The following is a 22,619-nucleotide window of genomic DNA, read 5'->3' on the forward strand; positions in this document are numbered from 1 at the left end:
GAGACTTGCATTGAATATTGTTTGAAGCATTATAATATTAAGTATCGGCTATTGTTGGATGACTCGTACCCTCTGTGCCGAATTAATGCGTGTGTGTATTAATACGCAGTGTATCACTTCTTTGGGACATCCAATCATTGTAGTTAGAAAGGAAAATGTCACAAATGTAAAGAGGTAAGGGTGCATACTACACTTTTACACATTAACACACAATGATTTCTATGAAATGGTATATGTTAGCTCTGGAATTAAAGTTTCACAATAAACAATATCATTTCTAAACCAAGAGCTCCTGTTTAACTGTACAATGGAGAGATTCCGATTTAAGACGACCGACAACCTAAGAACGAGTTTGGTTGTCAATGTGTTGTCGGAGCGAGGAAGCGCGTTTTAACTTCCTCGCATGCGCACTATAATGCGTGGTTCCCACTAGAGACGTCCAAGTGGGAACCAAGCTTTAATTAACATGACGTAGTTAGGTTGTCGATCGTCGCAAATGCGCTTACCAATATCTATGCGTTTCATAAATTAACCGGGTTTCATTATATTTACAGAATATTAAACATTGTATAGTTATTCGAAATCGGCGTTTAAATTATTGATATTTCCATTATCATCTTAAAAAATGTTGACGTAGATCATCAACGTAATTATAAAGTATATAAAGTATTTTAATGACGTTGGTACATTGTCCTATTATATGAATTATATACGTTTGTGCATCTTTAATAACTTGATAAATAAATTCGATAAAAAAAAAACATTTTAAAGGACAAAGTATAAGTATATTAACCTGGGTCCAGATCTTTTCTGATACCAGAATTATTGTGCTTGTTTGTTTTCTTACCTTAAAAATAGAATGAAATGCGCTATCATAATTATAGTTTTAACTCATTGGGAAAAAGAAAAAACTACATTAAAATGTTTAATTTATCCTTATTTGGTACGTATAAATCAAATCAGCTCAACCTTTTCTCTCTGCTTTTTAATTCTTCCTTATTTTTATGTATGTTTGATTGCAATTTCTTCGGATTGTTGTAAGTTTTCTTATGTCTTATGTCTTATCTGAACTAGAATATCTGAGCTATAGAATAAAAGTGATGAATTTTATAGATACTGACTTATCATTTTTATAGATCGATGCAAAATAAAGCCAGCCAGTATAATCATTTATATTAAAATTAAATTTAATATAATATAATCATATTATATTACAGTAATATAATAGTCAAAACAATCCATAATTTAATTCTTTGTTTTTAGTCAATTTTTATTGATGAAATGACATAAAAAAAATAAAAACACTTTATGTAAAATATTTGTCTTTACTTTAGTATTGCAATAAATCAATTCACACAAAGGATTTCGTTATTAAAAAAATGTGATTAGATCTTTTTCTCCATCTATGCCGGATTATGAACCATAAAACTGTACATTTTTAGAATTTAGTTGTTTGTCGATGCTAGAAGTATTAAGATACGAAACTAATTTTACCTTATGTGTTTTCAACAGATCTAAATCATGCTTTGACTGATACATTTATTCGTATTCCTTATCTAATGATAATCCTTCGCTTGGTAAAGAAAAACTATTTTTATTTTTGTCACTCATTATCGACCACATGTATTAATCCATTGAAAGGTGAAGACAATAAAGACATATCAATTATCATTTTATCAAATTAAGTTGTTTAAAACCATTCAACATTGGATTGAAATAAAATCTATTAATTTTCAAATATTGCAAGACTACTGCTGCAGTCAGTCGTTCGTTCGTTCGTTTGTTCGGGCGTTCGTTCGTTCGTTCGTTCGTTCATTCATTCGTTCGTTCGTTCGTTCGTTCGACGTTGCAGACTTATGCCTTGTATATATGAAGATTCATAAAATCAGACTTTGATTAGGCTATTTTGTAGTTTTAACAAAGTCAGTCACTTCCATAGGAAAAAAACTTGAAAAAATAATGTTTTCACTTAATTGTAAAACATCAAAATAAACGGTTAAATTCAACCAAAAACCCATTGGCTGGCAGCCAATTTACCAATTTTGTGTTGCTTTAAATTACAGTTTTTCAGGTAAATATTCTTTTTTCTAGATCCAATTGTTGGTCAAAGTAAATAACTATGTGAAATTTCATATTCAGCAACATTTTTTTTTCGGTAAGACAATATATCTATATATATATATATCCAACATACTTGCCTCGTATATGCTAAATTCGTAGACCAAGTGTGACTTTTTAGACTTGGCCCTCGTACGGTATAGGCTTATATTCGTAGACTGAGTGTCGGACTTGCGTCTCGTTTAAAACTAAAGCCTCATGCACATCACATACTGATTGTAAATTCAAATACTTGCATGTGAATATTAACGATATGATATATATATATATCTATCTATCTTATCTTGCACTGGTGATGAAAGGCTATAGCTCTGCTAACTTTTCTGGCTGTTTTACTTTATCGTTTTGATTTAGCTTTTCGCTTTTTTTTGTATCTCTGTATTGCGATCTCGCCACTGATACCCCAGCATTGTTATTTTTTTCAGTAATTTGCCTTTGATATTATACAACATAACCGAGGATTATCGAGTGTTGTAAAGTTTGGGATATTCAGCTAGTATAGTATTGAACGTAAAGAAGAGATTTGAAAGAGTATTACAACAGAAGAGTGAACAAATTGTTTTCATCTTATCACTTAACATGATTGATTTTGGTTTTACACCCTCATCCGAGCATCAATTCAATGCAAATCCTGTGTTATTCCATATATTATGTTATACAGGTATTACCAAACACATAAACGAATTAAATTATTAGATTTGTTTTCAATTTCAAAGTTAGTCAATTTGTCGCTTTGCGTGCCAGTGACAAATGAGTTTTTACGGTAATCTTTATTAATTGGTATTGCAATATTTTGACAACACTTTCCATGCTTCTTAGTGATACCGTGAGATACAGATAGATTGTATTTTCAGCCTGCAATATATTTTTCGACAATTTTGGTTCTTTCTGAAAAACGAACTTATATACAGTTATGGTTAGTTTTTGGATTAAGTTACGTAATGCATAACGTTTGTCATTTTCTTATCAGGGCAACTTACTTTTGCAGTTCGTTTATTCAAGGATATGAACGCTAAAATGTTGCCTATTCAAGATAAGGCCACCATTTGGATTTGGTTGGTGCATGGAGGAATATTTCCTCCATGGTCGGTGGAGATTAAGCCCGTGGCCTTCTTCGTGACTAATCCTTATTTTTTTGGTAACCAATCCTACTAGTGTTCTTTTCGAGACTATTTCGAGGTTGTTATACAAGCTATAAATACATGGCCTTTATGGGATTTGAAGGTTTTATTCCTTATCTCTTGAAAATTGTTTTAATGTGAACCTTTGTGGAAATTACTACTAGAACTTGCAACAAACTTCATCTTCCTCAGCCCAAACTTACGTTGCTCCAACACAACGTCCGTTAAGCGTGGTTCCCACTAGCGACGCAACGTAACGCAATCTACGCAAAGTAAGAAAATGCCCTTTTAATAATTGTGTTTGCCCCCGCCTGCGTGAAATCAAACCTACGATGTTTGCAGCACCATATTGCATCGTCGGTTCCCACTTGTGATTACGCAATACAACACTTTGAGTCGATACGTCGCTGCGTTACATTGCGTTGCGTTCTAGTGAGAACCACGCTTTATAGAGGTGTTAAATTATATAATGACCTTCCTGAAATCATTGCAACTCCCTCCAGGAAAATTTTCTCTCATAAAGCCAAAAAATTCTTTTGTCAAATTATGATTTATACATTTTTTTTATACCTTCCTCAGCTTTTATATCACATGATCATTTGTTCTGGTTTTTTTTCGCGTTTTGCTTGCCCTGTCCTGTCTCTGTGTTTGTGTACGTTAATGACTTTGTAATTTTTATTTATATCATTCATTTAGGGCTAGCTCGCCACAAGGTCTTTTGATTAATAGGATTTCGGTTTTTTCATCTTGCGTTACTTTTCGAGTTTTGCCCTCTTCCTTCATTTTACAATTTATATTGGATATTTGTTGTTATTTTATGTGAAAGAAATAAATGTTGATTTGAATTGAATTGAATTAAGCACTAAGTTTTATTTAGCTTAACTGAAGTTATCCGTTGTATGTATTTGAATTAATTGTGGTTTAGCGTTGTATACTTTGAACTGTTGTACAAGCGATATCTCACAGCAGCCATTATACAATGTCGTATTAATTTATCAGTTGTTTATATAATGTTCATGCCGCATCCATCATTGTTGGGCTAGATATACAGTGAACTTTATTAATACAATGAATTATTGGTATCTGGTGTGATGTAATGAGTCCCTTGAGAGCACATATTCATCTTTGGACAATGTGTTCATGGATGGCAGTTGTTATTTTTGTGATGTCAAGTCTGTTGCTGAAGTTTTCCGAATTCCAATTCACCGAACCCAGTTTGCCGAATTCCAATGCCGAGTCCGGTTTGCCGAATTCCAATTTTTCGAATTCTGTTTTGTCAAATTCCAATTTTCCGAATCTCAATTTGCCGAGTCTGGTTTGCCGCATTCCAGTTTGCCGAATTCCATTTGGCCTAATTCCAGTTTCCGAATTCCACTGAGTTTGCCCAATTCCAGTTTTCCGACGAACGGAAATGACTACCATAACGTCCAAGTCTAAATAATATGACACTCAGATTGCCGACTGATGATACAACTTATCTTATCGTATGTAACATATTTTAATCAAGATATTTGAAAGGGCACAATATTGAATACAATTGAGACAAAAAAAATTGCTTCTAAAAATTCATAACCAATACAAAATAATTTAAAAAAAAAAACAAATTTGGCGCGCCATACTTTTGATATACATCAAGTCCCTAATAAAGCTATATAGTTATTGATAGATCCGGTATTATCAAAGTGTCTGGGCTGAAAATTGCCTTGTCTCGGATTACTTAATATATAGTACATGATCTATCGAAGCTTTTTATCCTATAAGATTGTAAATTCGCCCGAGTACATTCTTATCACATAATCCAGATCCGAAAAGTTGTAATAGAATTACCGTGTCTCGTTTACAGATTGTGTTGCATCTTCCCGTCAACCCACATTAAATTAAGCAAAATTGATAAATAGGCATATCCAGCTGTGTCTTATTCTTTTATATTGAACTAGAAGAAATACCCGCTACCGAGCGGGTATCTCCATCACCCACCCCAGTATATGGTTTAAAACATTCTTAGTACAAATTCCAGTAATGCTAATACCCCATTACTCATAATCCACAACCCATCCAGTGAGTTTTTTCAATGTAGTTTAAACCCTATTCCTGTCATTATACCCACCCCAACACCCAATTCAATTACGGTCATTATACCCCACTAATCCCAGCCCCACCTAATTTATAAACGGTGAAGATTCGAACCAGAAATATGGATCTCTGCTTATTGATGATAAATAATCCTAAGTATTGAAGATATAGGCCATAGCGATGCAGTATAATATCATTTTAATGATATCTTCAATTTTTTCAAGACTAATAGCGTACAAGGCGCTCCTCATAACAATTAGAATACTTATAATCAAAGATGGTTAGATTTACGTATAATACATTGTCGGTAAACTTGTGTCCACACGGGAAAAAATGACGTCCGCTTGGTTTATATGTCAATCGGAATAACATTAAAATGTGTCTATTATTAGCTGACGATCGACGACAGGCGGTGTTAATATTAATGGAAACTATGTAATCTTGATGTGACTTGACACTCTAACGACTGGTAGGCATTGGAATTAAACTTGACTGTAAAGTACATCTACGTTCTCATTGATCGCAGACCTTAATCTAATGCAAGGCGGATATCGGAGCATTAACGTACCGATAGATCCTGAATAGCTATTAATAGATTTTCTGTAGTAACATCTTGTTGAAACCGATTTGTTGTCATAGGTTAACGAGTCTCTGACGTCACCCCACGCTGGGTTATGATTATGATCTTTAAATCATGTAGGACACATTATATTGAATACCCATAACCCCTTTGGTAACCAGAGTTATTTCTGATATATGATATGCATACCAAAATTATATAGAATAGGTCTACCTGAAATAATTAGTTGAACAGTGTATTAGGATGTAGTGCAATACACGGTACAAACAAATACGGCAGGCTCGTATCTTTCTGTTTCTCCATCGCCTGAATCATTGTTTTTTTTAAATCATCGTAGTTATTGTCATCCATATCATCGTTGTCCTTATCATTGTCATAACATATCATCGTTGTCATTATCATTGTCATCCATATCATCCTTGTCATTACCATCTATATCGTTGTCATTTTTAATGAATCCATATCATCCTTGTCATTATCGTTGTCATCCATATCATCCTTGTCATTATTATCATTGTCATCCATATCATCCTTGTCATTATTATCATTTTTATCCATATCATCCTTGTCATTATTATCATTGTCATCCATATCACCATCATCATCATCATCATCACAATTATCATCATCATCATTATCATTATCATCATCAACATCATCATCATCATCATTATCATCATCATCATCATCATCATTATCATCATCAACATCATCGTCATCATCATCATCATTATCATCATCAACATCATCATCATTATCATCATCATCATCATCATCATCATCATCATCATCATCATCATCAATTCTAAATCATCGTTAATAACCATCGTTATATCATAGCAATTATCGTCATGTTGCTCTCTCCATGTTAATCATCGTGTTTGTTGTAGTAGGCCTATTGCATTGCTTGACCAAGAAGATGTTCAATCAATTAACACTTGCTAAGAGAGCATTTTCATTGATGGTAAAACAAAATAATGACTAATATTGAATTGACTATAATGGTAATCCAGGACTAAGTACATTTGCACTAACAATTAGGATGGATACACGTAATATATCAGATTTTCAGGCTAAAAAAATCGAGTCAAAATTTGAACTAACAGACGTTCATTTTACTTAATGTTAAATACCCTCTGGTTTCCCGAGAAACCATCTCATCATTTTCTTGCTTCATTTTACATACTCTTGTTTATTTGATGAATACAATGTATTTGTATTTGTAAACATAAAGTCACATTACATGTAGTTTTTTTCTTTTATTACTAATATATTCATTTCATAATGACATTTCAATGTAGTTGATATTTTACATGTGTTAATATTTTAAATATACCCGAATTGTAGAAAATAGGATAGGAAACGGCAATACAAAAATATCAAAGCTATCTGAGCTTAGGAAATGACATGGTCAATTGGCCTACTGCCTTAATTGGTTGTAATACAATTGGTTAAGAGAGTACGGACTCTGATCATAAAATTGACCGTATCGACGAAGAAGGTGAATATTTAAAAAGTGAATAGTCTAAAAATTAACATACGGTGTGACCGATTGTTCAGCTTGATATCACTGTGATCACGTGTCCCGAATGATCTCTCTTATTGATTAATTAATGTCTAGGTATACATACAGATTAGAAGTAATGCAGGAGCTGAGCACTAATAGGAAAAAGATGAAATCTGAGAGTTGAAGCTGTAAAGGTATACAAACGAGGAAACATCGGGCGTTGAAGCATACATACTAAGAAGATGAATAGTGATGCATACATCTTTAACGTCCAAATCATTCGCTCGCGTTAAATGATACACGAGGAATTTTCGTGTATGGAGGAGAATATTCATACTCGAATTTTACTTACAAATTATTAGTTAGCATCCAGTATGTTATTTTTTTATTAGTGAACGCAGAACTACTAAAACTATACTTATAGGCCTACAATGTTTCATTTCATTTATTTATTCGACATCATGTCCTGGGACCCCAAAAACAACAGATTCACCATAACATGAAATGTCTGGGGCCCCAGAAGAACTTAACTACATAAAATTAAAAATCAATATAGGCCTACAGTTCAAAATATATGACAATAGCCTGTTCGTAAATACTGGCTTTAATCTCTGTCTACACTATCAAACTACTGTAGTTGACAAAAAACGTGTTACGTGCCCAAACATGGTAGTGATATACCCAAATATGGTAGTGGTATGACATCATCATGCCCATATTTTTGTTGTCACATAAAGTTGGATAGTGTAGACAGAGCTTAAATAATATTTCCAAATTATATAGCAACATTTTATTATTCATGCCTTCATGGTACAGTAACTGTTGTTTAAACGCACCCACATGATTTAAACACGCAACCACTGAATTCAATACAATACCATTCATATTTGTATTGTGCATTATCCAAGTGTTTCTTTTAAATTAAAACGACACCTATTATTAAGTTATAATTATAAAAAATCACACTTTCACTTATTATTCATTCATTATTAGTCTCTATTATAGTTTTTTGTTCTGTTTCCTGTTCCGTGTTGTCCTGTTTTTCCCTATCAGTTTTTTTGGCTGCCTCTCACAAATATTTTCCCTTCTAAGTTGCTCAAATTATTGTACTTTATTATAATTTTATGAATTTTCAAGATAAATAAATGTTATATAGGCTCATAAATATAGCTTTATATTTTAATTGTTTTCTTTTTATACAATATTTACCAGGCTTCCTCTTCAAATCTATTTCGTTGTGAATTTCAGATTTGGTTGTAGGCTGACCCCTCTATGGGCCAGTTTACATGCTTGTCCCACGTAAAATCGCTATCTATCCTGAGCTGGTTTCCGTTGAACCATCCATCCACTCGGCGTTTGTGTAATGGTCATAAAGGCCAATTTACACAGATGAGCGGTAACGGTAAGTGGAAAACCGCGTAGCTTGTCCCACGTATAATCTGTATCTTTCCTGAGCGTAAACCGCCCGTCCGCTCTGCGTTGTGTGTAATGTCATAAGGAATAACATAGATTCTATAATTTGAATTATCGTTTTCGCTCGTCTGTGTAAATTGGCCTTAATTCTGTTTTATATTTAATTTATATCAGTTTCAAACGGCTTCTTACTTCCCATTTTCTAAATTCCTCTTTCTTTTGTTACTTTCTTATGTATTGAGTTGGGAGGCATAACAAAACGCACCATTGTTATTATTATCAGGGTTATTTGAATCCCCAAAATTGTTTTTTTTTCAAAATGAATAGCAAGAATACGAATGATTTTAACATATAAGTGAGAATACATAAAACAGTACTAATACAAGTATAGGGAAATTGATCGCTATCTAAATAACAAGGCTATCTAATTGGTAATGTAATCTCTTTAATTAGAAATAAAGTTCGCCAAGTAAGTAAGTCAATGACGGTGACAAATATCTGATAAATGGCCTAGAGCATACGATTAAAAAGATGTGAAACAACTTACACCGATAATTAAAATTACTGCCGATTTATTTGTTTTTAAAGAAACATGTATAGGCCTAGTTCTTGCATGATTGTATGTGATAGGTGATAGTATAAAGTGAGTTGCTGTATTATAATTAAAATTATTATATGGTGTCGACATTTAGAATCCACGGTAAAAAAAGGTGTTCTTGTCCCGTTTCGTGACTGATCCGCCGGGGATTACCGACTCCTATTTTCTGTTACGTAACAAAAGCTACATGAATTCCACTACGTATATGGTATTTTGAAGATTTAGTAGAATCCAGGTACCGGATGTCAAATCTCGTGCCCATTGTTACATTTTATGAAATCGTTATGAAATATGAGATGAGGGCTATTGTGTATGTCGAACGAGTTTATTGTCTGTGTAACTATTTTTAACTAAAAACCAAATACCGACCCGCTTGAATAAGCTACCAGACGCTTTGACAAATTTATTTATAGAAATGTTTGATTATTATGGATATTTTCGATGTAGGATGTGAATGCTTATATTATTCTCACGCAATGGGTTAAAATCATTCTAATTACACTAGCCTCTATTGAGGCCCACACGACCAGGAAATGCCACTGTTGAAGTGGGAGGGACGTTATGAGTACGATAATGTGTGTGGTACTAGGCCTACCAAAATAATCCTTTTAACTAAAAATAGTAATTAATGTTTAAAGCTTGAATATGATAATGCTGAGACAATTCTTTTTGACAAGTATTCATTCATTTTTCATTTTTATAACGTCATTATTGATAATTTAAATACAAGTTAGTCAAGCTGTCGAAATCTGATGTGAAATCACATTATATCAAGACCCTATTTCAGCACACGTATTTGACGGATGCGTAAAGCTCTGTCTACACTATCAAACTTTATGTGACAATCACTACCATATTTAAACGTATCACTACCATATTTGGTACATCACATTTTTTTGTCACATAAAGTTTGATGTGTAGACAGATCTTTAAAATTGCTTGCTGCGCGCGGATCACTCTACCACGTCATGGTGACGATTTAAAACCTAGTGCATAACACGTTTAATTGTTTACGATTTATGTAAATTGTTACACCGCCATCCACATGAGGAGGCCTGGTATACTGCTAATAGTAATATAGATAAAGACGTTTTCATTAAAATCTAGTTTACCTCGCCAATTGAAAAGATTGAAAACAAGGTCGACCTTTGTGAATGAATACTCGTCTCTTAGCTACGTTGTTTTCAGTCCTTCAAACTCAGGATGAAAAGAAGCTCTATCGAAATTAAAACACGATTATTGTGTTAATTCTATGGTCAAATATACTATACGACAAAATAGGATGTATTGTAATCGTTATAATCTTTAGATGAATCGCTGAGTATTGGCTTTCAAATGTTGTTGTATTTGAAGAGCCACTTAAACCATGGTCTTATAATAATAGATTCTTTTCGTTGAAAGTCCTTGAATTAATCGTTGTAATTAAAATAAATTAATGTTATTTAACAAAAGCTCGACAACGTATTATTTGTTGTTATTTCAATCTGTTGTTAAAATAAGTGGAAATTATTGCTAAGGCAACAAAAACATTACAAAGAAGGTGCGCCAGCGAAGGCTGCACAGATGGCCTTTATGTAACAGTTAGTCCGTATTATTTAGCTGTTCAATACCAACACAGCTCGGCCTAGCTACTAATGTAAAACTCATCATACTCATATAATTTTAAAATCACATTTCATCAGGAGGTTAATGTTCATTCAGGCTTTACGTATGGTTTGCCTTTGATTTTGTATCCGGTTTTTAGAGATTGGTCTGTAATTGGAGGGTTTTACTGGAAAAATTAAAACTTGGCAATCAATCATTGCTCGTCAGTCACGATTTACTAATGATATAAGAAACGAATATAGGCCGACTGGAATAAATGAGTAGCCTCTCTTCTATCAAACCGCCTTTCATTTCATTTCATTATTTATTTGGTCTATTTCAGTATATACATAACAAAAAAAATGAAATTGGGGAGACCATGGCCAACAACATTACTACATTATGGACCTGTTCAGATTTTGTTATATACCCTGTTAAATTGGTTTCACAGGCAAAAAATTGGGTGGTAGGAACCAACTTACCTAGGTAAATAAATTCCGGGTTTATATGATTGATAGTATTTGGGCCTATGGTAGTCATATTAGATTTGTAGGAATGTAATACAAAGATATGAAGACATACATTATTTGAACTTCACTTAAAACAAAGACACCATACTTATTGATTTTATAAATTTCAAGATTAACCTGTGTATAGAGTTTATTCTTTAAGTATAGGCTTCGTATTTATTTTATATCCGCTCCAGTAAGCGTGAATTCTCATCAATTTACCTGAATTCAACTACAAAGGACGTATATGAATGAATGCGCTGCTTACGTATAACGTAAAAACGTAAGCGCAAGGTATATAGGCGCAACGCAACCAAGTATAGGTGGGACGCGTATGGGTGGGACGCAAACACGTAGACGCGCGCAATACAACGATAGGCGCAACGTAATTTGACCGAATGAAACAATATAACAAGAGGCGTACGGTATTATTTATTTAACTCTGCAGAGTTACCTTTTAATACAAAATAAAATAATTAAGCATATAATAAAATAACAAGTCATTGAATTAGAGTCGGTGGCAAGACATTTAGCTTTATTTTATGAAATATAATATAGCATCATTTTCTATTAATAGCTTTTTAAATAATATACATCATGTTTCTTTTTCTTTATTAGTTGTATCCTTGTTTTACTTTTAATAATAGGCCAATGAATCGATTCAGGCTTAGTAAAGCTTGGTTCCCACTTGACTAATACGCAACGTAAGTGATTTGACCAATCATAAGCAATCGATTATTTGAACAGTCGCGTGTGATTGGTCAACTCGCTTGCGTTGCGTCGCTAGTGGGAACCAATCTTTAATAACAAGATTTCGGTGCGGGAGAGTCAGACGAAGGAGACTGTGTCAGACGAGCGGAACGTTTATTCCGTCCAGGACACATGGTCTGTTAAATTATAGGTCTTCTTCGGCTACCGCCCTAAGACAAAAGCTCGGTTTACCCGGATAATTCGGTCACCTATCCACAAAAGTTAGCGATAATTGGTCCACATGAAACCAACATATCCGTTAAATAGTCTGAATAAGCCGTATGTTAAAATGGTAGCAAGAATTAGGCCTACTTGGAAGGATGTTTTAATCATAAACAGTTAGCAACAACAAATTCCCTATAATTAAACGCTTAAAAAAACATTATATTAACTATTGTTTATTCTGTGGATGACAATGATAGTGCATTTGATGTCACCTACCATTCTTATTTGTGTCCTTAGCCATCTCAACATCAAGAATAGGATATACTATTCCATTTACATTCCTTCCGATTGGTATATTAATGCCATCAGCATTAGGGTCCCAACAAACGGAAGGCACGTGACGTTCTACTCGTTCATAAGTGTTCCGGTCCGTATTATTAACCCTTAACGTCACCAAGGACCCATTTGAAAGACGCCTATCACTTGTTCTATTTCGAGCCATGTGAATAAGTATAGAAAACGCTTTTCGAAATTCACTGTTTAAAGCTGCGTACACAAGCGGGTTTATCAATGAGTTAATATATCCCATCCAGAGCACGACGAAATAGGTGGAATCAGGAAGGTTCCATTCGAATACTGGTTGAAAGGTAAAAATCGTGAAGTATGGCACCCAACAGACGACAAAACATCCCATCACTATTGCCATTACTTTAAGCGCTTTATGTTCGTCTACCACCTTGATATGTTGTTTTCGATTGTTATTAAACTGCGCTGATAGCCTAGCTATGGCTTTCGCCTGCTTTCGAGCAACGATGACTATTTTGCAGTATAGTCCTGACATCAGCGTTAGCGGCACAAAAAACAGCAAAATTCCGTCTAATAATGCAAAAAGTGTGTTAGTTTCTAACTGGCATTCAGAAGGGTTCGTGTAACTTTGAACGTCACCAGACTCTGTGTTCCAGCCAAGGTGTATTGGAAGAAAAGAAATGAGAAAAGAAATAATCCATACAATAGCTATTCCAAAAAAGGCCATTCTCCTTGTCATAACTGTCTTATAAGTATATGGTTTAAGAATAGCTACGTATCTATCTACGCTAATGACAAGCAAATGTAATATTGAGGCCGTGGAGAACAGAACATCGCACGACACATATATATTGCAGAGTTCAGGTCCGAAGTCCCACGTTTGGGATATTGTGAAGATTGCACTAAAGGGTAACACAGTAAGACCAAGGAGTAAATCAACCATCGCCAGCGACACGAGCAGCGTGTACGTTGAAGTTCGAAGCATAATGTTAACCCATGGAGAAAGACAAACCAGTATGTTTCCACAGATGATTAAAATAATTATAATTGTGAATAGAATTCCTAAGCCGATAGATCTTGATGTTAAATTGGTTGTATCGTCTGCTGGTATGGTAGTTCCGTATTCGAATGTGCTTTCCAATAATGATACAGTTTGTGTTGTAGGCCTAACACTTGCGTTAGAGTCTGCCATTACTGAACCAATATTCTATGTCGGTTTTTCTTATGATTTCAGGTTTGCCCTTCGTACTTTGATTTTAGTGAAGTCGATTTTGATTTTCCTCATGACTGGACAACATCTTTCAGAAAGCTTCGTATACACCTGCCGCGCAATACGTTACTATGGTGTTTACAAAAATACATGAATTGTAAAAATACGACAAGCCATGTCAAAATAAGTGTTCGACGTCCATAATATACTTTAATGTATATGTAAATAAATTTTCTATTAGGCTTAATCGAAAGTACTGCCGTCCGGCTGAAGTATCGGGCCTTCTAAGCATGCAACAGTGTTGGTACGTCAATCCCAACTGAGCATACGATACCATTTCACAACTGCTTTCAGTCGGTGAACGACTTTCAATACGTAAAGGAATACCGTCAAGGACGCCACCTACATTATTTGAGAAAATCTATTACTGTAATTATAACACACACTCTCATGTTTGGCATGGAGCCGTACAGTACATTTAGACTATACTTTAAAGCTATAACAATTCAATATGAACAATTCAATATGAACAATTTGCGAACGGAAGTGAATCTTATGGTTATAGTGTTTTTGGAACCGTTATGTACTGAAGTGAAACGACTAATATCAAATATGTATACCCATTACCATTATTTAACTAATAACGCATAACAGCGTGATCAAAATACACAATAAAAGGACGGCTTTGTTTATTCGGTTACAGCCATTCATCAAATTTAGCCCTCACAAAGAAATCTAAACTATTTTTAGGCTTAATTTCAATGCGATCGTTACTATCAAAATAGAATTATACACAGAAGTCGAGCATTACGTTTTTTGTCGGGAGTTATATGAAATCTGTGCATGCGTATAACGCTGAAAAGCCACGACTGGCCACGCCCCGTCATTCCGGTGCCTTACAACTATTTATTAAGCCAATCAAATCATCCGCTTCGTTCGTCGTGGTGAACAGACGAGTTAAAATAAAGCAGAAATTCTCTTTCAAAACTAATGATACAATGATAATTAACTAATTGATGAGCCCGCGATTGTATTTACTTTCTTCCAAAACAGTGATTTGTAATACAAGAAGAACCTATAATCATTGTGTACAATAATTCAATTGTAGGCCGCCTAGGCCTCCTATGGTATAAGCCGAACTGTTCGCTATTGTGTGGTAAATGCAATGGATTACTATACTGTAATTTATTGTCAGATTAGGCATAGTGTACATTGATTACATAAAACTTAAAATTGAGAAAAAATTCACCAAACACGCTTGTGAGGTCTTAGGACAGATTTTTAAATGGTGGAGCATTAGTAGGCCCTACCTGTCAAAATACCTGTCGAAAAAAGTGGAGAGTGCGCGCCCTAAATGCACCTGCTGGACCCGTTCCTGAGTCTACCTTGTAGGCCTATTTATACCGTACGACTGTTATACTTATTTCGTTTTATTTATAATGAAGTTAGAGTCTAGAAACCACAATGCAAAACAGGTTTTGTTTTACGTGTAAGCCTGTATAAAGATGTTGTTAAATAAAAACAGAGAACAGAGAAAAATATCCCAAACAATGATTACTTTCTCTTTAGTTTTCAACCAGGGAAGAATGAAATGTACACTCGTCCCTGGTTCAACATAAAAAATAACGTCATTCCTTACCGTAATTTTTTAAAACTTAACTCAGAACTCCCACGGCTTAGATCTAATTGAACATTATAGGCACTGATTAAAACCAATACCGTACGTGGTAAAAATACAAACAAGAAAGAAAGATTGTATGTACAAGCAAAGATATGCCTTCAACAGAATATGCACTAGTTAAGATAGAATGCGAAGCAAAAATAATCGGTAATCGTTCCCTCCCTTTTTTTTAGTTTGGTTCGCATTAGGGCGCAGCGAAAGGACGTATTCGCAGCGCAAGGACATACGCGCAACGCAATTACGTAAGCGCTACGCAAGTGATTTGACTAATCACAGTGTGGGAGTGGATTATTCGAACTTGGTCAACTCGCTTTCGTTGCGTTTAGTCCTTGCGTTACGTCCTAGTTGGAACCAAACGTTATCAACCTACCCATAGCTTATATCTTGAAAAATCAACACACTACTGTACAATTATTACATAATCTTTCGATTTAAAAAAACTATATGACTGTTTGTCAGACTTTTAAAAATGCTTATATATAGGACTATATATTTTAAAATATTAGTTCTTGGTCATGTAACACTAAAATACTAAATAGCCCGAAAACACAACATAGCAGAACGAATTGAATTGAACATCAATGGGCTTTACAGAAAGTGAATTGAATAAACTTGAAACGAGGGCATCTAATTAATTATCCTGTCTTGATAAAAATCGTAATGCTAAAGATGAAGATAGCTAGAGGCATTTGTACTGTGTCAATAACCTGTCTTATAATACTAGAAATTAAAACATCTTAACAATCCCGTACGATTCACAAAGGCAATCGAGCAAAATGGAAAATCGAAGGTTCAGATATAAAATGTTTGTTTATACAGTTAAACACAGCCTACTCCTCGCAAAATGACTTGTACGTACAGAATAGCAATACATGTGTAAGAGTATTATTATGTATAGGTACCGTACTGCTGTAGAGGGCAGCAAAACAGTAAATACTCTTCGTCAACAGGAACACAGAGCAGTAACGGGAAGCGGTAATGGTAAGCGGAAAACCACGTGGCTGGTCCCATCTACACAGCGCGCGGAATTCGCAAGATGAGGTGTTGCGGAAAGTAGGTGCCTGTAGGCATCGAGGCTACTGTATGTTGCAAGCACTGCTGCTGGTCATAAGAAATAACATTTATTCTATGTTTGCGTTTTCCGCGTACAATTACAGCTTACCGTTACCGCTCTCGTCTGTGAAATGCGCAAAATGATATAACATAAATACTCGCAAACCAAGCTGCGTTATCAAACAATCATATTATAGAACTAGATTTACAGTTCATCCTTACTGTTAATTTGGTTTATTTTTTGTTTTTGTTGATCTTCAAAACGTTCTTTGTTTAGGCCTAAGCCTTCTAAAATGTTCTTATGCCTGCTTTGTTCGTCTTGAAAGTTTTCTACGATTTCTTGCGTCAGTTTAGGCATATTCTGGCTGCTATGACGTCGTGTTTCTTGATGATGCCGAATTGTATTTTGATGGTGCAGTCTGAGTATGTTGTTTTCCTTATTTGTTAAATCGTTAAATATCTTTTTCTGTTGTTTCATTTTCATATATTGTATTTGCCGTTCTTCGTCCGTGTCAACAGGTAGCCAATGATTAGCGATCCATTTATCACCTCTCTTAATATCGCATCCACCATGAAGAGAGTACACGTCAATATCACCAATCCAACCTACGAGAAAGAACAATGTTAAAATATTGTATTCAAGCTTACAGTTTCCCACTATGACGTAACACAATGGTGGAACGTGACGTAACAAAATGGTGGAACGTAGCGCAACGTAATTCGGGTGATCCATCGCGTCATTATGATGTGATTTTCGAGTAAAATTACTTGATGCAAGGCAATCTAACAACAGTATGATGAGCTCTGGAGATCAAATGGTTTATCTGTGGCTGCGAAACGTACAGTTCTACGCCCCTAAAGCGTGGTTCCCACCAGCGACGCAACGCAAGGATGTAACGCAACGCAAGTGAATTGACCAATCACAAGCGATGGCTTATTCGCTTGTGATTGCTAACTGTCTATAACTTCGCTTGTCATTGGTTAAAACGCTTGCGTTGCGTTTACGTCCTTGCGTTACGTTCTAGTGGGAACCACGCTTGATAGATACCGCGCGCCGCGGAGAATATACATTATTGTTATTTGTCGCAGCAAGAATCTTCGCAAGGAAAGCCCAGTATCTTTTTCCTTTTGCCTTCCTTCGGACCAACACGTCAATAAATTGTTGTTACCTAACGTCGGTCCACCTTCGCTTATTGTAAAACTTTCGTTCAGATTTTACTCATAACATTTCGCAATTTTAGTGCTGATCCTGAACGAGTTTCTAACAATTTTGATATTTTATAAGAGGAACATTCGAGTATAAAATCATCATTTTGCAATATCAGTGGGATTTATTCCTAGCTGAACATCCAAACTGCCGTTTGTGATTGGTCAACTAACTTGCGTTGTGCTACGCTGTTGCGCTGCAGCGTCCATGCTTGAGCGATGGTTGGCATTATTTTTGTCATAAACTACTGTATATTGCATAGATTTTACCTACCTATGTCTTCATTCAGTACGTGATTGTACCACATCACAGCTTTGCCCTTCTTTGGTTTAACTACAACATTAGCATCCTCGCAGTGGTTACTCAAATCGGTGATTGTATTTCCCGCCATATACTGATCATAAATAAATAAATAAAAATTAGTATTAAATAATGTTTTGGTGAATTAAATTCTTTAAATTGGGGCACTCATTAGTTTAAAACAGGACAGGCATAATTAGTTTAAAATATAGAAAGTCAAACTTTTGAAATAAGTGTTACAATAACAAATTAAATCTAAACAAGAATATTTCTTACAAAAAACGCTGCTCGCTTATTGTTATTGCTAAGGTCAAGTCTGGGGGTCACTTCATCACGCCTAGATACTTTAAGTATCCTATTACAAACAAAAACTTCAATGGACTGTTTTGATAATAATTCAATGATTATCTGACAGTGAATTATAGTAATATCATGGGACTCATAAATACCATAAATGCTTTGGGATTTGTCATTAGACTCTTTTCCCAGCCGTTTTTTGGATTCAACAGGTGGTACCTATAAATTATAGTCGGGTTTCCATTTTAACAAAAATGTCAAAGTGTAGTACTATACTGCTGCTTGATTTCATCTAATGAATGAGTCATCTCGTGTGACGTAGCGGGGTAGAGCAGCAGCGTGAAAACATAATGTTAAGGACACATTTACGAGAAAAAATAGGTACTGTGTTTCAACTTGTATTTGGACGTATTTGGATTGTCGTTAAGTTTTTCTGGAGCCCCAGACATATCATGTTATGATGACTCTGTTACTTTTGGGGTCCCAGAACATGTTTGATGTCGAATAAATAAATGAAATGGATAGAGATTTAAAGGAAGGATCTAAAGTATAGTACCATGCATAAGTTAAGTGTCATAAGTTAAGTGTCATAAGTTAAGTGTCATAAGTTAAGTTTCATACAGTTAAGTTTCATACAGTTAAAGTGTCATACAGTTAAGTGTCATACCTTTCTGTGGAATGTCACATTGTCTGCAACTGGAAATGCCGTTTCGCCCCCTTCTTCAACATCATTAAGGTAGTACATCACCGTTACATATCTATGCAAAATATAAGCCACATAAATGGGAGTGGGTACCGGTAATACTGAACTAGGAAACTGCGAAACTGTGTAGGAAATCAGAACTGTTGCTGCAACTAGTAGCATTTTAAAGCGTGTCAATAAGAAGAACAATGTAGAGATACTATGTTGAATAGAACATGAACACAGTCAGAGGAATTTTGTGAACTTTGATCCTATAAAACTTTACCCAATCCATTTTTATTATTGAAGCAAGAGAGGAAGAATAAGCGAAACTCCATGCCTATGTTTTTTTTTCTGGAATTTCGAACATACTGACCAATGAATGACACCTAAACCCAAGTTATGAACACCATGTAAATGCGAGATAGTACTAGCTTAATTGATTAATAAAGTGTTTTAAAATGCCTGAAAAAAAAAAGGAAACGACTAAAAACAGAACATAGCCAGCCGAAGCTGACTGGGTAAAGAACCACCTGAAAAACAGAACACAACTAAATTTCATGTATTTTAATTAATTTCATAACATACCTACACATACGATATTTGTTAAAATCGAGTTTCACAGATTCCTCAACTCCATCTAAAAGACGTGTATTTATACATTGCTTGTTATCAATCATCTCGCTGTCATAATGAGCGTGGTAGTGTCCACCAACATCGTAATGTACAATCTGTGTAAAACAATAATATACCTATATCACTCAATTCTACAGCTATCATTAGGTACAGCTTAACAGACTATTGCAAGTCATCTAGATACGAGTATTTTTTTCATTATATGTCACTGTAGGTTCGTATGTAAAGGGAAAATGTATAATGTGAATGAATGATTCATTTATATAATAAATATAGACGTTTAGCAGCCTTTTTAAAATTGTCTCTAGTCTCTAATGCACACAAAAACAACTTTCACTTTTCCAAAACATTGCTTTCAAATGTGAAAAAGCTCACGATAAACATGAGTGGTATGTTTGAACCTAAATTTACTCCTCTGATCTTACCTGCATCTTTTCACCAAGATCAACGATTTTCTTTGATAACCCGGTGAGTGAGACAAGTCTGTATTATTAACAATAATTATTGAATATTGTAAAAACAAACAACCTGAAAAGGCTTTAAGATCACTGGTATTCTCATTTAAATAGGCCTATTCTAAATACCCTTTTCCGCAATTACTTATCAATCTATCATAGAAAAAAATCTCACTCCTCTAGCCAAATTCGAGGTAATATTAAAGATGTCTATTTAATTTGGAATAACTGGGCTCTTTAAAAAGAATTGAGATGATACTATTCAAGAGAGTTTATAATTAGATCTTACCTTTTCTTTAATTCATCAAATAATTCATCAGAATTATGATCGACCCAGACTTGGTCACTTATCCTAGTCTTCTTTCTTTTGTCTGCCTTCATGTTGTCATACATCCACTTGTACATCAGTTTTACATCAATCTTTCCAAACTCACCAGCGGTAAGTTTCTTATCTCCATCAGTATCATACTCATTTAATTGAATAAACTCTTCTATGTCGTCTATTGTGATCAATGCGTTTTGTATGGGAGGCCGTGCGTACCAAAGTTCTATAAAATCTACACATCCATCAGTGTTCGTGTCAGTATCTTGGAAATTAAGTTGATGATCGCCCTCGCTTACTCTTGACCCAAATCCGTCTTCCGGTAGTGTATGACTTTGTTTCCATCTTCTTCTTTTGGCAATGTTTTTTATGTGTTCACATTCATTGTCGGTTAGAAAATGTTCAATCTCTAGTTAATGATAATATACGAAAAAGTAAACATAAGAAAATCTGAAAAAAATAAAATGGTCGTAGTTTGAAATTCGAATTCGTTGATTGGATGTCATAATTGTGATAGCGCAGATAGTTACAATCCGTTATGCGTGATTAATCAATATTGAATGAATACTGAGAAAGAGAATACTCGGGGTACATTGCGTGTAATGGAGACCAGTGTGCGTTGTAACAAATCAGAAATAATTAACGAATGAATTTAGCTTATTGTCGTTATTGTGTACATGTTGTTCGGAGCTTATTGACCGACATCATAGCATAATATTTTGTTTACGTTTAGTGAAGAGCAACTCAACGGTACTTCAACACGGTGGTAACAGGGACAATTTGCTCCGATTGCAGAAACTCATTAATTGTGTTAGTATCTACAATCACACAAGCTGTGAAATGAACATAATTGTTATTAGAAGAAGAATCTTACCAAATAAAGGAGGACGCATAGCTACGGTTTTTATCATCAATGTTCTACCAGATTCAAGATTCAGTTCCTGCTCATGACCAACCTTTAAAGAAAATATTATAAGGCCTATAGTCCAGTCTATATCGTAATTTCTTCCGGTTCAAACAAGGCTCTCAATATTGATCCCTTTAATTAGTAAGCGATCCGTCAAAATGAAAATCCAAAATTAAATTTCGGCGCGTCCATCCCATTTGAGAGAGTACGGCATGCGTGTACTACAAACAATTTGCTTACTAGGGCTTATTTAACATTAATTCATACATTTACATGTTTTGTATAGAGAATGATATACTAAAAATCAAGTTTTCTTTTTGAAGTTGAAGCAATGAGAAAAGCCGCACTAACCGAATTTCGAACCCCGAATCTTCTGCTTGATACGCAGACTTTCTACCATTAGACCAATGTTTCATGGTATGTGTTCAAATTCGATTGGATAGCTATTTTTTTTACTTGACGCACGGACAAAATAGAAACAAAAATGGAAACAGCAATCGATAAACATGTAATTCGGTTGTACTTACAGATACAGGATCTAACATTGGTAATTTTAAGTCCGTATTAAAATGCTCCTCTCTTAGGCTAGGATTCTGATTGGTAGTGCATCCAATGCCGGGAAAAACGACAAGGATGACCAAGAAGTACATTGTATAAACCTGATCTGACAGAAAATATACATACTGTAACCCCTTGCGTTTTAATTTTATTGAGTCAATTATGCTGTTATTGAGTTAGGCCAATAATTAACCGTGGGAAATGAGACATATGGGGGATGATGTTGCCTATATTTGTCCCATTCATTGACACGTAGGCCTACATTGATCAATTGTACCTATTCCATTGTCTATGATCAGGTAAGAGTGAAATTGTAACTTCACTCTGATTGACAGAGGCGAATCCATGCATACGACCTTTCCGTCACGGCATCACACATTTTAAGTGGGATTCAGATTAAAGTCATGTAACACATAGGTGTATTAGTACTTACGCCGTAATGAAACGGAAATTATTTATAAAATTAGCACCCCCACCCCAAAAACCCCATCATACATATGCCTATATTACTTTATTGGATTTATCTCGGCACCAGCTTGTTTACTTTTATTTATGGTAAATTTTTAGACTACATTTTAAAAAGAAAA

The 22,619-nt window shown here is 34.7% G+C and overlaps 2 protein-coding genes across 2 annotated transcripts; both read right to left on the bottom strand.

Moving 5' to 3' along the window:
• Positions 1–11,989: 11,989 nt before the first annotated feature.
• Positions 11,990–14,256, bottom strand: LOC140048555 (histamine H2 receptor-like). The gene has a single exon (XM_072093296.1). It carries the CDS (start codon positions 13,914–13,916, stop codon positions 12,687–12,689), a length of 1,230 nt encoding a protein of 409 aa, XP_071949397.1. The 5' UTR covers positions 13,917–14,256; the 3' UTR covers positions 11,990–12,686.
• A 599-nt stretch (positions 14,257–14,855) lies between these two features.
• Positions 14,856–22,154, bottom strand: LOC140048985 (transmembrane prolyl 4-hydroxylase-like). Its single transcript, XM_072093792.1, has 8 exons — positions 22,002–22,154; positions 21,442–21,523; positions 20,535–20,976; positions 20,216–20,273; positions 19,743–19,885; positions 19,140–19,230; positions 18,149–18,269; positions 14,856–17,274 (listed from the first exon to the last, which is right to left on the bottom strand). Exons 1-8 carry the CDS (start codon positions 22,122–22,124, stop codon positions 16,874–16,876), a joined length of 1,461 nt encoding a protein of 486 aa, XP_071949893.1. The 5' UTR covers positions 22,125–22,154; the 3' UTR covers positions 14,856–16,873.
• Between the last annotated feature and the right edge of the window lie 465 nt (positions 22,155–22,619).

This window comes from Antedon mediterranea, chromosome 5, assembly GCF_964355755.1.
Source record: "Antedon mediterranea chromosome 5, ecAntMedi1.1, whole genome shotgun sequence".
Classification (NCBI taxonomy): Eukaryota; Metazoa; Echinodermata; class Crinoidea; order Comatulida; family Antedonidae; genus Antedon; species Antedon mediterranea.

What these genes read in the sequence shown, in the direction of transcription:
- LOC140048555 (XM_072093296.1), bottom strand. Translation starts at nt 13,916, where the DNA reads ATGGCAGACTCTAACGCAAGTGTTAGGCCTACAACACAAACTGTATCA.
- LOC140048985 (XM_072093792.1), bottom strand. Translation starts at nt 22,124, where the DNA reads ATGTACTTCTTGGTCATCCTTGTCGTTTTTCCCGGCATTGGATGCACT. An exon ending in AACAAATATCGTATGTGTAG is followed by an intron (nt 19,231 to 19,742) that starts GTATGTTATGAA and finishes TATTTTGCATAG; the next exon opens with ATATGTAACGGTGATGTACT. An exon ending in ATGTGACATTCCACAGAAAG is followed by an intron (nt 18,270 to 19,139) that starts GTATGACACTTA and finishes ATTTATGATCAG; the next exon opens with TATATGGCGGGAAATACAAT.